Source organism: Abramis brama (assembly GCF_963993115.1).
Source record: "Abramis brama genome assembly, chromosome: 16".
NCBI classification, from domain to species: domain Eukaryota; kingdom Metazoa; phylum Chordata; class Actinopteri; order Cypriniformes; family Leuciscidae; genus Abramis; species Abramis brama.
This window is the reverse complement of record NC_139978.1, coordinates 1,017,137-1,030,759: the sequence shown is the minus strand read 5'-3', so window position 1 is coordinate 1,030,759 and position 13,623 is coordinate 1,017,137. Positions and strand designations below refer to the sequence as shown.

At 39.5% G+C, this 13,623-nt stretch overlaps 1 protein-coding gene across 1 annotated transcript in view; it reads left to right on the top strand.

Annotated features, from left to right (window-relative positions):
• bsna (bassoon presynaptic cytomatrix protein a) overlaps positions 1-13,623 on the top strand; it is a 57,207-nt gene that overhangs the window by 14,610 nt on the left and 28,974 nt on the right. Inside the window, 1 exon segment of the mRNA XM_084086545.1 lies at positions 109-595. Within this exon segment, the coding sequence (XP_083942671.1) occupies positions 109-595 (487 nt within the window).

The window sequence follows — 13,623 nt, the reverse complement described above, 5'->3', positions numbered from 1 at the left end:
CTTGAAGTGATATCAGGCTACTTAAATGGCTGATATGTTAAGAGCAGGATTGTTAAAAAGGTGCCCAAGATTAATCAGATGTTCTCCTTATCTTTTTGCTTCATTTAGGCTGGCCGGAGGAGGAGGCCCACCATCAAGCCCAAACCTAAGCTATGGAACTGCTGGCGATCGGGGGCCAGGTGGTGACTTTGGCATGCAAGCAAGTGGAAACCCTTACAAAAAGCCAGTGCACGATGGACCTAGACATCCCCAGACCACTTCTACACATCAGTCTCAATTTCAAGCTTCATCAGGGGGCATGGGACCCAACCAAAGCCCTGGACAACACGCCTCCAGACGCAGCCTCCAGGTTGACTTCAGCAGCGGCGGGCGAAGAGGCCGCTCACCCTCAGCCTCTCCGGATAGAGCTAGCGCGCCATCTTCGCCATACTCCGTACCCCAGATAGCACCAATGCCCAGCAGTAAGCTCTGTCCAGTCTGCAATACTACAGAGTTGACAAATGTTGATGGCTCGCCAAACTTCAACAAGTGCACCCAGTGCCACACTACAGCGTGCAACCAGTGCGGCTTCAACCCCAACCCACACCTTATAGGGGTAAGACTTCTGAATAAATGGGATTCCTGCTAGATGATTGGTTTTATTTTTATTGATTATGCTTTAGTTTTTGCATGTGTGTCTTCTGTGGCATCCTCCTTTATTCTGTTTTTCATTGAAATCAATACTGGACTGGTCATATTTTAGTTCAGTTTGGTTAATTGACCTATCGGTAAGCCCCATCCCCTTAGTTACTGTTGCTATCTCGGACAAACAAACAGAGTTGCTAACTGTCTTAAAATGACAGCTGTCAGTGTGGAAATCTTGTCCCAAGATGTTTTTGATAAATTTTGGACACAGAAGGACCACCTCTTCTCAAAGAGCATTCGAGTAGGACTTAAATGTGCCATGGAGGGATATATAAAAGATTTAAAAATAAATATGGTAGGTAACAAGATTAATTTGCAAGCGAGGGTTTACAGATCACAATGCAAGCGAGAGAAGCCTCATGTTGCGGTCATCATGATCGCAGATGGCTGTTTTTAAACCACCGGGTATTTTTGACCTACACTGTACATGACGTGAGAACAGTTAGCTATTTAGGTTTGTACGTTAGCATGGACACACTAACTTTAATTGTAACTTAATGAGAAAATGACAACCAGAAAATAAACGTTTTTGTCCTCTTGAGATTGAATCCATAGAGAACCAGGTTAATGCACTCACATCATTGATATTATAAATAAACCGGGCTTCAGTTGTATTGCTTAGATAATTGGTCCATTTGCGCAAATCTTATCACACTTTTGAACACAGTACGGTGATTCAATACATGAATACCCATGCCCTCCTCTCAGGATACCTGGAATCTGTGATACAAGAACCCCAGGCACATCGGTTTACCATTTTTGTAGCAAAAACACCATCAAACCGATGAGAGGTTCGGATCTTCCAATGTTTCAATCTTCCCAAACCTAAAGATGTCTGAATTCCGGTCCCGTGCGACTGATACTCAACTGCCATTGGCTCATCTGTGTTCTAGGGGAGGGGCTTACCGATAGGTCAACTGTGCTTCAGTAATGCAGGTGGAACCAAATGTTGTATTCTCAAGGTGTAGTGGAAGAATACACTGTCAGTAGTACTTGAAAGCATACGTTTACAAGGGTGTATTTTTGTAGTTAGGGGTTCAAGCACGAAGTGCTGAAACCCTATTGTAATTGTACTGATTTTTAGGGGTTCAAGCACGAAGTGCTGAAACCCTATTGTAATTGCTCAGATTTTTAGGGGTTCAAGCACGAAGTGCTGAAACCCTATTGTAATTGTACTGATTTTTATTATTATTATTTTTCTTCTGCCGTAAAACGCATCGTGCAGCCCAAACCGTAAGTGCTAGAGACTTGAAACTTTGCCAGATGGTAGTACAAAAATCGAGGAGAGGTTATCAAAATATGACCCCGATTGGCCCATAGGTGGCGCTACAGTACAAAAAACAAAAAAAAATCATATTTTTGCTTAAATCTCATTAACCGTTTGTCACAGACTCAAGTGTCTTATATCATTGGAATCCTTGGGTCAAGCCGAACAAAAAAGGCCTCAAGGATTTCATTTCCGGTATGCAAATTTTCCGCCATTTTGAATTATGTCCAAAACCTACTTTTGCAAACTAGTCCCTGGTTTTGTGTCCGATTGGAACCAAACCAGTGCAGAAATGTTCTCTGGAGTCAGAATATCAATAATTATCGAAAAAAAGTTGAAATTTCGATTGACGGTCGCTAAGGGGCGCCAAAATGTTTAAAGAAGGCGGAGCCTATTTTACTAAAATGGCTATAACTCCAGAAGTAAATGAGGTATCTTCACCAAACTCGGTACACATGTGTATGAGTTCAATCTGGGGTCACAGTAAAAAAATCGCGACGATTGGCCTCATGGTGGCGCTATAAAATGAAAAAAACATAAAACAGGCTATAACCACCTGACCGTTAGTCCGATTGACTTGAAAATTGGTATGCAGTGTCTTGGTCCAAGGTGCCATGTATGTGTATGAGGACATTGGCGTATCTCAAAAAACATGGCCGCCATCGGCCAATGAAGTTTGAGCACCTATTAGACAAGGTTAACGGAGGCCGATCGGAACGAAACTCAATGGGCATGTTCGGCTCATGGCCCTAGAGGTCTGTAAGAATTTTGAAAGAAATCGGCCACTAGTTGGCGCTAACGAGTTTTATGGCTCTGTAATCACGTGGTGTTACACTTATCATCACAAAATGCATATCATTTGATAGATCTGCTTATGCTGAACAACTTTGCCTCTAGAACCATTGCTGTCAATCAAACAGTTTATTAATTATTCACGAATATGTTAAAAACCTACTTTTGCGAACTAGTCCCTGGTTTTTTGCCCGATCGGAACCAAACGAGTCTAGGACAATTCTCTGGACTCTCTAGATCAATAATTATCAAAAAAAAGTTGAACTTTTGCATTTGGATGGCTGTAACAGGGTCATTTAGGAAAGGGGAGGGACAAAAAAACACTCAAAAGCCTATACAACCTAAGGGAAAACCCCAAACTTCACGAAAATCGATGAGCAGATGTGTCAGACCATGGTGAAGAAGCATGCCAAGTTTCGTGAAGATCGGACAATAGGTGGCGCTATAACTGTCCAAAATGTCTCTTCTTATTAGGGGTTCAAGCACGAAGTGCTGAAACCCTATTGTTACGTGAAACCCTATTGTAATTGGGCAATGGGTGTGGCAAGATACACTAAAAAGCCTATAAATCCTAAATGAAAACTCAGAACTTCACAAAAATTGGTGAGCATATGTGACATAACATCATTAACAAGCATGCCAAATTTTTTGGAGATCGGACCAAAGGTGGCGCTATAACTGTTAAAAAGCTTTAAAACCATATATTTCTTATGGTACATTGCCTGTATTGGCTGTAAATGGTGTTTTCCATCTATTATGTCAGTGGTTAAATGCTTGCTAAATAAAACATAATAACTTTTGATGCTTTTGTGCTTAAAAACCCTTAAAGGCCTTAATAGCTTGAACCCCGATAAATGCTGCTTGCAGCTTTAATTATTATTATTATTATTATTATTATTCCGCCCTAAAACGCATCGTGCAGACCAAACCGTAAGAGCTGGAACCTTGAAACTTTGCCAAATGGTAGTCCTCAATTTGGGGAGAACCTATCAAAGTATGACCCAGATTGGCCCATAGGTGGCGCTACAATGACCACATTTACTAAATTGCTCACAACTCCTAGACAGTTTGTCCTAGATTGTCCATTTTAGCATCACTGTGAAAAAAAATTGTTATGGCCAATTTTGTCAAAAACCTACTTTTGCGAACTAGTCCCTGGTTTTTGGCCCAATCGGAACCAGACCAGTCTAGCACAGTTCTCTGGACTCTCTAGATCAATAATTATCGAAAAAAAGTGGAACTTTTGCATTTGCCTGGCTGTAGCAGGGTCATTTAGGAAAGGGGAGGGACAAAAAAACACTCAAAAGCCTATACAACCTAAGGGAAAACCCCAAACTTCACGAAAATCGATGAGCAGATGTGTCAGACCATGGTGAAGAAGCATGCCAAGTTTCGTGAAGATCGGACAAGAGGTGGCGCTATAACTGTCCAAAACGTCTCTTCTTATTAGGGGTTCAAGCACGAAGTGCTGAAACCCTATTGTAATTGTGCTGATTTTTATTAGGGGTTCAAGCACGAAGTGCTGAAACCCTATTGTAATTGTACTGATTTTTATTATTATTATTTTTCTTCTGCCGTAAAACGCATCGTGCAGCCCAAACCGTAAGTGCTAGAGACTTGAAACTTTGCCAGATGGTAGTACAAAAATCGAGGAGAGGTTATCAAAATATGACCCCGATTGGCCCATAGGTGGCGCTACAGTACAAAAAACAAAAAAAAATCATATTTTTGCTTAAATCTCATTAACCGTTTGTCACAGACTCAAGTGTCTTATATCATTGGAATCCTTGGGTCAAGCCGAACAAAAAAGGCCTCAAGGATTTCATTTCCGGTATGCAAATTTTCCGCCATTTTGAATTATGTCCAAAACCTACTTTTGCAAACTAGTCCCTGGTTTTGTGTCCGATTGGAACCAAACCAGTGCAGAAATGTTCTCTGGAGTCAGAATATCAATAATTATCGAAAAAAAGTTGAAATTTCGATTGACGGTCGCTAAGGGGCGCCAAAATGTTTAAAGAAGGCGGAGCCTATTTTACTAAAATGGCTATAACTCCAGAAGTAAATGAGGTATCTTCACCAAACTCGGTACACATGTGTATGAGTTCAATCTGGGGTCACAGTAAAAAAATCGCGACGATTGGCCTCATGGTGGCGCTATAAAATGAAAAAAACATAAAACAGGCTATAACCACCTGACCGTTAGTCCGATTGACTTGAAAATTGGTATGCAGTGTCTTGGTCCAAGGTGCCATGTATGTGTATGAGGACATTGGCGTATCTCAAAAAACATGGCCGCCATCGGCCAATGAAGTTTGAGCACCTATTAGACAAGGTTAACGGAGGCCGATCGGAACGAAACTCAATGGGCATGTTCGGCTCATGGCCCTAGAGGTCTGTAAGAATTTTGAAAGAAATCGGCCACTAGTTGGCGCTAACGAGTTTTATGGCTCTGTAATCACGTGGTGTTACACTTATCATCACAAAATGCATATCATTTGATAGATCTGCTTATGCTGAACAACTTTGCCTCTAGAACCATTGCTGTCAATCAAACAGTTTATTAATTATTCACGAATATGTTAAAAACCTACTTTTGCGAACTAGTCCCTGGTTTTTTGCCCGATCGGAACCAAACGAGTCTAGGACAATTCTCTGGACTCTCTAGATCAATAATTATCAAAAAAAAGTTGAACTTTTGCATTTGGATGGCTGTAACAGGGTCATTTAGGAAAGGGGAGGGACAAAAAAACACTCAAAAGCCTATACAACCTAAGGGAAAACCCCAAACTTCACGAAAATCGATGAGCAGATGTGTCAGACCATGGTGAAGAAGCATGCCAAGTTTCGTGAAGATCGGACAATAGGTGGCGCTATAACTGTCCAAAATGTCTCTTCTTATTAGGGGTTCAAGCACGAAGTGCTGAAACCCTATTGTTACGTGAAACCCTATTGTAATTGGGCAATGGGCGTGGCAAGATACACTAAAAAGCCTATAAATCCTAAATGAAAACTCAGAACTTCACAAAAATTGGTGAGCATATGTGACATAACATCATTAACAAGCATGCCAAATTTTTTGGAGATCGGACCAAAGGTGGCGCTATAACTGTTAAAAAGCTTTAAAACCATATATTTCTTATGGTACATTGCCTGTATTGGCTGTAAATGGTGTTTTCCATCTATTATGTCAGTGGTTAAATGCTTGCTAAATAAAACATAATAACTTTTGATGCTTTTGTGCTTAAAAACCCTTAAAGGCCTTAATAGCTTGAACCCCGATAAATGCTGCTTGCAGCTTTAATTATTATTATTATTTTCCCCTAAAACGCATCGTGCAGCCCAAACCGTAAATGCTGGAGACTTGAAACTCAGCCAAATGGTAGTCCTCAATTTGGGGAGAACCTATCAAAATATGACCCCGATTGGTCAATAGGTGGCGCTATAGCAAGCAAAAGTATGAAATCAGCCATAACTCCTAGACGGTTTGTCATAGAATCAAGTGTCTTATATCACTGTAATCCTTGGCTCAAGACGGTCAAAACGTATATCTCCGATTTCATTTCCGCCTGGGAAAATTTTCCGCCATTTTGAATTTTCTCAAAAACCTACTTTTGCGAACTAGTCCTAGGTTTTTCGTCCGATTGGAACCAAACCAGTGCAGAAATGTTCTCTGGAGTCTGAATATCAATAATTATCGAAAAAAAGTTGAAATTTCGATTCACGGTCGCTAGGGGGCGCCAAAACGTACGTTGTGGGAGGAGCCTATTTTACTAAAACGGCTATAACTCGAGAAATAAATGAGGTATCTTCACCAAACTCGGTACACATGTGTAATAGTTCAATTTGAGGTCACAGTAAAAAAATCGCGACGATTGAACAGTAGGTGGCGCTATAACTTGAAAAAAACATGAAAAGGGCTATAACCACCTGACCGTTTGTCCGATTGACTTGAAAATTGGTATGCAGTGTCTTGGTCCAAGGTGCCATGTATGCCTATGAGGACATTGACGTATCTCAAAAAACATGGCCGCCATCAGCCAATGAATTTTGAGCACCTATTAGACAAGGTTAACGGAGGCTGATCGGAACGAAACTCGATGGGCATGTTCGACTCATGGCCCAAGAGGTCTGTAAGAATTTTGAAAGAAATCGGCCACTAGTTGGCGCTAACGAGTTTTTTCGGCTCTGTAATCACGTGGTGTTGCATACATCCACACAATATGCATATCAGTTGATAGATCTCCTCATCCTGAACAACTTTGCCTCAAGAACCATTGCTGTCAATCAAACTGTTCATTAATTATTCATGAATATGTTAAAAACCTACTTTTGCGAACTAGTCCTAGGTTTTTTGCCCAATCGGAACCAAACCAGTCTAGGACAATTCTCTGGACTCTCTAGATCAATAATTATCAAAAAAAAGTGGAACTTTTGCATTTGGATGGCTGTAATAGGGTCATTTATAAAATGGGCGTGGCAAAATACACTAAAAAGCCTATAAATCCTAAATGAAAACTCAAAACTTCACAAAAATTGGTGAGCATATGTCACATAACATCATTAACAAGCATGCCAAATTTTATGGACATCGGACCAAAGGTGGCACTATAACTGTTAAAAATCTTTAAAACCACATATTTCCTATGGTAAATTGCCTGTATTGGCTGTAAATGGACTTTTCAATCTATTATTTCAGTGGTTAAAAGCTTTCTAAATAAATCTTAATGTCTTAAATGCTTATGTGCTTAAAGGCCTTAAATGCTTGAACCCCGATAAATGCTGCTTGCAGCTTTAATTAGGGGTTCAAGCACGAAGTGCTGAAACCCTATTGTAATTGTACTGATTTTTATTATTAGGGGTTCAAGCACGAAGTGCTGAAACCCTATTGTAATTGTACTGATTTTTATTATTATTATTATTATTATTATTATTTTCCCCTAAAACGCATCGTGCAGACCAAACCGTAAGAGCTGGAACCTTGAAACTTGGCCAAATGGTAGTCCTCAATTTGGGGAGAACCTATCAAAGTATGACCCCGATTGGCCCATAGGTGGCGCTATAGCAACCAAAAGCGCGAAACTGCTCATAACTAGTAGACCGTATGACGTAGACTCAAGTGTCTTATATCATTGGAAAGCTGGACGCCTGACGAACAAAACGTATATCTTCGATTTCATTTCCGCCATGATAGATTTTCCGCCATTTTGAATTTTGTCAAAAACATACTTTTGCGAACTAGTCCTAGGTTTTTCGCCCGATCGGAACCAAACCAGTGCAGAAATGTTCTCTAGTGTCTGATTATCAAAAACTATCGAAAAAAAGTTGAAATTTCGACTCACGGACGGTAAGGGGCGCCAAAACGTACGTTGTGGGAGGGGCCTATTTTACTAAAATGGCTATAACTCAAGAAGTAAATGAGGTATCTTCACCAAACTTGGTACACATGTGTAAGAGGTCAATCTGAGGTCACAGTAAAAAAACCGCGGCAATTGGCCACATGGTGGCGCTATAACAAGAAAAAAACATAAAACAGGCTATAACCACCTGACCATTAGTCCGATTGACTTGAAAATTGGCATGCAGTGTCTTGGTCCAAGGTGCCATGTATGTGTATGAGGACATTGGCGTATCTCGAAAAAGATGGCCGCCATCGGCCAATGAAGTTTGAGCACCTATTAGACAAGGTTAACGGAGGCCGATCGGAACGAAACTCGATGGGCATGTTCGACTCAAGGCCATAGAGGTCTGTAACAATTTTGAAAGAAATCGGCCACTAGTTGGCGCTAACGAGTTTTACAGCTCTGTAATCACGTGGTGTTACAAATATCCACACAATATGCATATCATTTGATAGATCTCCTCATCCTGAACAACTTTGCCTCAAGGACCATTGCTGTCAATCAAACCGTTCATTAAATATTTGCAAACATGTTAAAAACCTACTTTTGCGAACTAGTCCTAGGTTTTTCGCACGATTGGAACCAGACCAGTCTAGGACAATTCTCTGGACGCTCTAGATCAAAAACTATCAAAAAAAAGTTGAACTTTTGCATTTGGATGGCTGTAATAGGGTCATTTATAAAATGGGCGTAGCAAAATACACTAAAAAGCCTATAAATCCTAAATGAAAACTCAGAACTTCACAAAAATTGGTGAGCATATGTGACATAACATCATTAACAAGCATGCCAAATTTTATGGAGATCGGACTATAGGTGGCGCTATAACTGTTAAAAAGCTTTAAAACCATATATTTCCTATGGTACATTGCCTGTATTGGCTGTAAATGGTCTTTTCCATCTATTATGTCAGTGGTTACATGCTTGCTAAATAAAACCTGATAACTTTTGATGTTTTTGTGCTTAAAAACCCTTAAAGGCCTTAATAGCTTGAACCCCGATAAATGCTGCTTGCAGCTTTAATTATTATTATTATTATTATTATTTTCCCCTTAAACGCATCGTGCAGACCAAACCGTAAGAGCTGGAACCTTGAAACTTGGCCAAATGGTAGTCCTCAATTTGGGGAGAACCTATAAAAGTATGACCCCGATTGGCCCATAGGTGGCGCTATAGCAACCAAAAGCGCAAAACTGCTCATAACTACTAGACCGTATGTCGTAGACTCAAGTGTCTTATATCATTGGAAAGCTGGACGCCTGACGAAAAAAACGTATATCTCCGATTTCATTTCCGCCATGATAGATTTTCCGCCATTTTGAATTTTGTCAAAAACCTACTTTTGCGAACTAGTCCTAGGTTTTTCGCCCGATCGGAACCAATCCAGTGCAGAAATGTTCTCTTGAGTCTGAATATCAAAAACTATCGAAAAAAAGTTGAAATTTCGATTCACGGACGCTAAGGGGCGCCAAAACGTACGTCGTGGGCAGGGCCTATTTTACTAAAATGGCTATAACTCCAGAAGTAAATGAGGTATCTTCACCAAACTTGGTACACATGTGTAAGAGGTCAATCTGAGGTCACAGTAAAAAAAACGCGGCGATTGGCCACATGGTGGCGCTATAACATGAAAAAAACATAAAACAGGCTATAACCACCTGACCGTTAGTCCGATTGACTTGAAAATTGGTATGCAGTGTCTTGGTCCAAGGTGCCATGTATGTGTATGAGGACATTGGCGTATCTCAAAAAACATGGCCGCCATCGGCCAATGAAATTTGAGCACCTATTAGACAAGGTTAACGGAGGCCGATCGGAACGAAACTCGATGGGCATGTTCGACTCAAGGCCCTAGAGGTCTGTAAGAATTTTGAAAGAAATCGGCCACTAGTTGGCGCTAACGAGTTTTATGGCTCTGTAATCACGTGGTGTTACAAATATCCACACAATATGCATATCATTTGATAGATCTCCTCATCCTGAACAACTTTGCCTCAAGAACCATTGCTGTCAATCAAACCGTTCATTAAATATTCGCAAACATGTTAAAAACCTACTTTTGCGAACTAGTCCTAGGTTTTTCGCCCGATCGGAACCAGACCAGTCTAGGACAATTCTCTGGACTCTCTAGATCAAAAACTATCAAAAAAAAGTTGAACTTTTGCATTTGGATGGCTCTAATAGGGTCATTTATAAAATGGGCGTGTCAAAATACATTAAAAAGCCTATAAATCCTAAATAAAAACTCAGAACTTCACAAAAAGTGGTCAGCATATGTGACATAACATCATTAACAAGCATGAAAAATTCTATGGAGATCGGACGATAGGTGGCGCTATAACTGTTAAAAAGCTTTAAAATCATATATTTCCTATGGTAAACTGCCTGTATTGGCTGTAAATGGTCTTTTCCATCTCTGATCATATAATTTTCATATCATAATGTTCAAAACTAGTGCAATACAATTCTCTGGACTCACTAGATCAATAATTGTCAGAAAAAGTTGAACTACTTCATTTGGATAGCTATAATAGGTTCACTTCAAAATCTGGCCTTTACCAAGTGTCCCCGAAAGCCTATATCTCTTTAATCAATGCTCAGACCTTCTTAAAAACAAGTCAGAACGTGTGAAATATCACCCTGAACAAGCATGAAAATTTTCAGACAGATCGGACAAAATTTGCCTCTATAACAGTTAAAAAGGTGAAAATGATATGAATTAATGGCATGTTAAGTCAATAAGTGGTATTTTACTGCCCCCCGCTGTTTAAAATAGTCATTTTCTCATATTGGTATTGGTATCAGCCATGGTAAATCATGATAAATGATGGTGTGTGTGTGTGTGTGTGTGTGTGTGTGTGTGTGTGTGTGTGTGTGTGTGTGTGTGTGTGTGTGTGTGTGGTACAAATATAACAAAGGTTTTATTTTCCAACATGAAAACAAACATAACAGAGTGCTAGTGCACAAACAATAACCGACAATGATAATGGATGAGAGGGGAACTTAAATACACAGATCAAGACAAGGACAACAGGTGACGGTTATGATGATGAGGAGCAGGTGATGATGAGGAGGGTGATGAGGAGCAGGTGCAGGTGATGACGACAGATAGTGAATGTGATGAAGACAGAAGGTGAATGTGATGAAGGTGAATGTGACACCAATATCACTAAAACATTTGTGTGTGTGTGTGTGTGTGTGTGTGTGTGTGTGTGTGTGTGTGTGTGTAGCATTATTGTGTGTAGCATATGTAGCAAGTATGCATTATTGAGTTAACATGGAAACACTGGTTTGCTTTAGTGCAGAAAACTGGTCAAAATCATGAGGTTTAAAGTGAAAGTGAGCCAATAAGTGGTCTTCTACTGCCCTCTGCTGGCCATTCTACTTATTAATTAAATTTTTCCACATGTGCTTGCATTTATACTTGAATACACACTAAAAATCACTTATATAGCAATAACTATTATAACACAATCATATTTTGTCAGTGTTAATCACTTTATTTGCACTGACACTTCAAATAATTGCTAGTAATGTGGTAAATCATGGTAAATCATGGTTAACTATGCTGTGTGTGTGTGTCTGTGTGTGTGTGTGTGTGTGTGTGTGTGTGTGTGTGTGTGTGTGTGTGTGTGTGTGTGTGTGTGTGTGTGTGTGTGTGTAAGCATGCATTGAGTTAACATGGATAAACTGGTTTGCTTTAGTGCAGAAAACTGGTTTAAAGTGAAAGTGAGCCAATAAGTGGTCTTCTACTGCCCTCTGCTGGCCATTCTACTTATTAATGAAATATTTCAACATGTGCTTGCATTCATACTTGAATACACACTAAAAAAATCACTTATATAGCAATAACTTTTATAACACAATCATATTTTGTCAGTGTTAATCACTTTATTTGCACTGACACTTCAAATAATTGCTAGTAATGTGATAAATCAGGCTAGAAACATGGTAAATCAAAGTAAATAATACTAGATTGTCGTTTATCTCCTGGTAAATAATACTAGAACGTGGTATATCATGGTAAATCATGGTTAACTAAACTGTGTGTGTATGTGTGTGTGTGTGTGTGTGTGTGTGTGTGTGTGTGTGTGTGTGTGTGTGTGTGTGTGTGTGTGTGTAAGCATGCATTGAGTTAACATGGAAAAACTGGTTTGCTTTAGTGCAGAAAACTGGTTTAAAGTGAAAGTGAGCCAATAAGTGGTCTTCTAGTGCCCTCTGCTGGCCATTCTACTCAATAATGAAATATTTTAAGTCAAGTCAAGTCAAGTCAAGTATATTTGTATAGCGCTTTTCACAATACAGATTGTATCAAAGCAGCTTCACAGTATTAAATTAAAATAATACAACAAGGTTTGTTTCTAGTGGAATTTATTGATAAAATCAAATTAGATATCCCCAGAATATCCCCAACTGAGCAAGCCAAAGGCAACAGTGGCAAGGAACCGAAAAACTCCATCAAGTGACCTAATAGTGTCCTAAAACTCCATCAGGTGACCCAATGGAGAAAAAAAAAACCTTGGGAGAACCCAGGCTCAGTCGGGGGCCAGTTCTCCTCTGGCGTTTATTAACTAGAGGCCGGATTGTAATTTGAACTGTAAGATTAAAAATATTATATGAATGCCTGGCTGAAGAGATGCGACTTTAATCTAGTTTTAAACTGGGAGAGCGAGTCTGAGCAACGAACAGTATCAGGAAGGCTATTCCAGAGTTTTGGAGCTTTTACATGTGCTTTTGCATTCATACTTGGACACACACTAAAAATCACGTATATAACTAACTATTATAACACAATAATATTTTGTCAGTGTTCATCACCTCATTTGCACTGACACTTCACATAATTGCTAGTAATGTGGTTAATCATGCTAGAAACATTGTAAATCATAGTAAATAATACTGAAATGAGGTGTATCAAGGTAAATCATGCTAGAATCCTAATAAATCATTCTGGAACATGGTATATGATAGTAAATCATGCTAGAATCATATTAAATAATTCTAGAATGTGGCAAATCGTTGTGGGAGGAGCCTATTTTACTCAAATGGCTATAACTCAAGAAGTAAATGAGATATCTTCACCAAACTCAGTACACATGTGTATGGGTTCAATTTGAGGTCACAGTAAACAATTTTATGGAGATCGGACCATAGGTGGCGCTATAACTGTTAAAAAGCTTTAAAACCATATATATCCCATGGCAAATTGCCTGTATTGGCTGTAAATGGTCTTTTCCATCTATTATGTCAGTGGTTACATGCTTGCTAAATAAATCTTAATAACTTTTGATGCTTTTGTGCTTAAATGCCTTAAAGGCCTTAACTGCTTGAACCCCGATAAATGCTGCTTGCAGCTTTAATTATTAGGGGTTCAAGCACGAAGTGCTGAAACCCTATTGTAATTGCTCTGATTTTTATTATTATTATTTTCCCCTAAAACGCATCGTGCAGCCCAAACCGTAAATGCTGTAGACTTGAAAC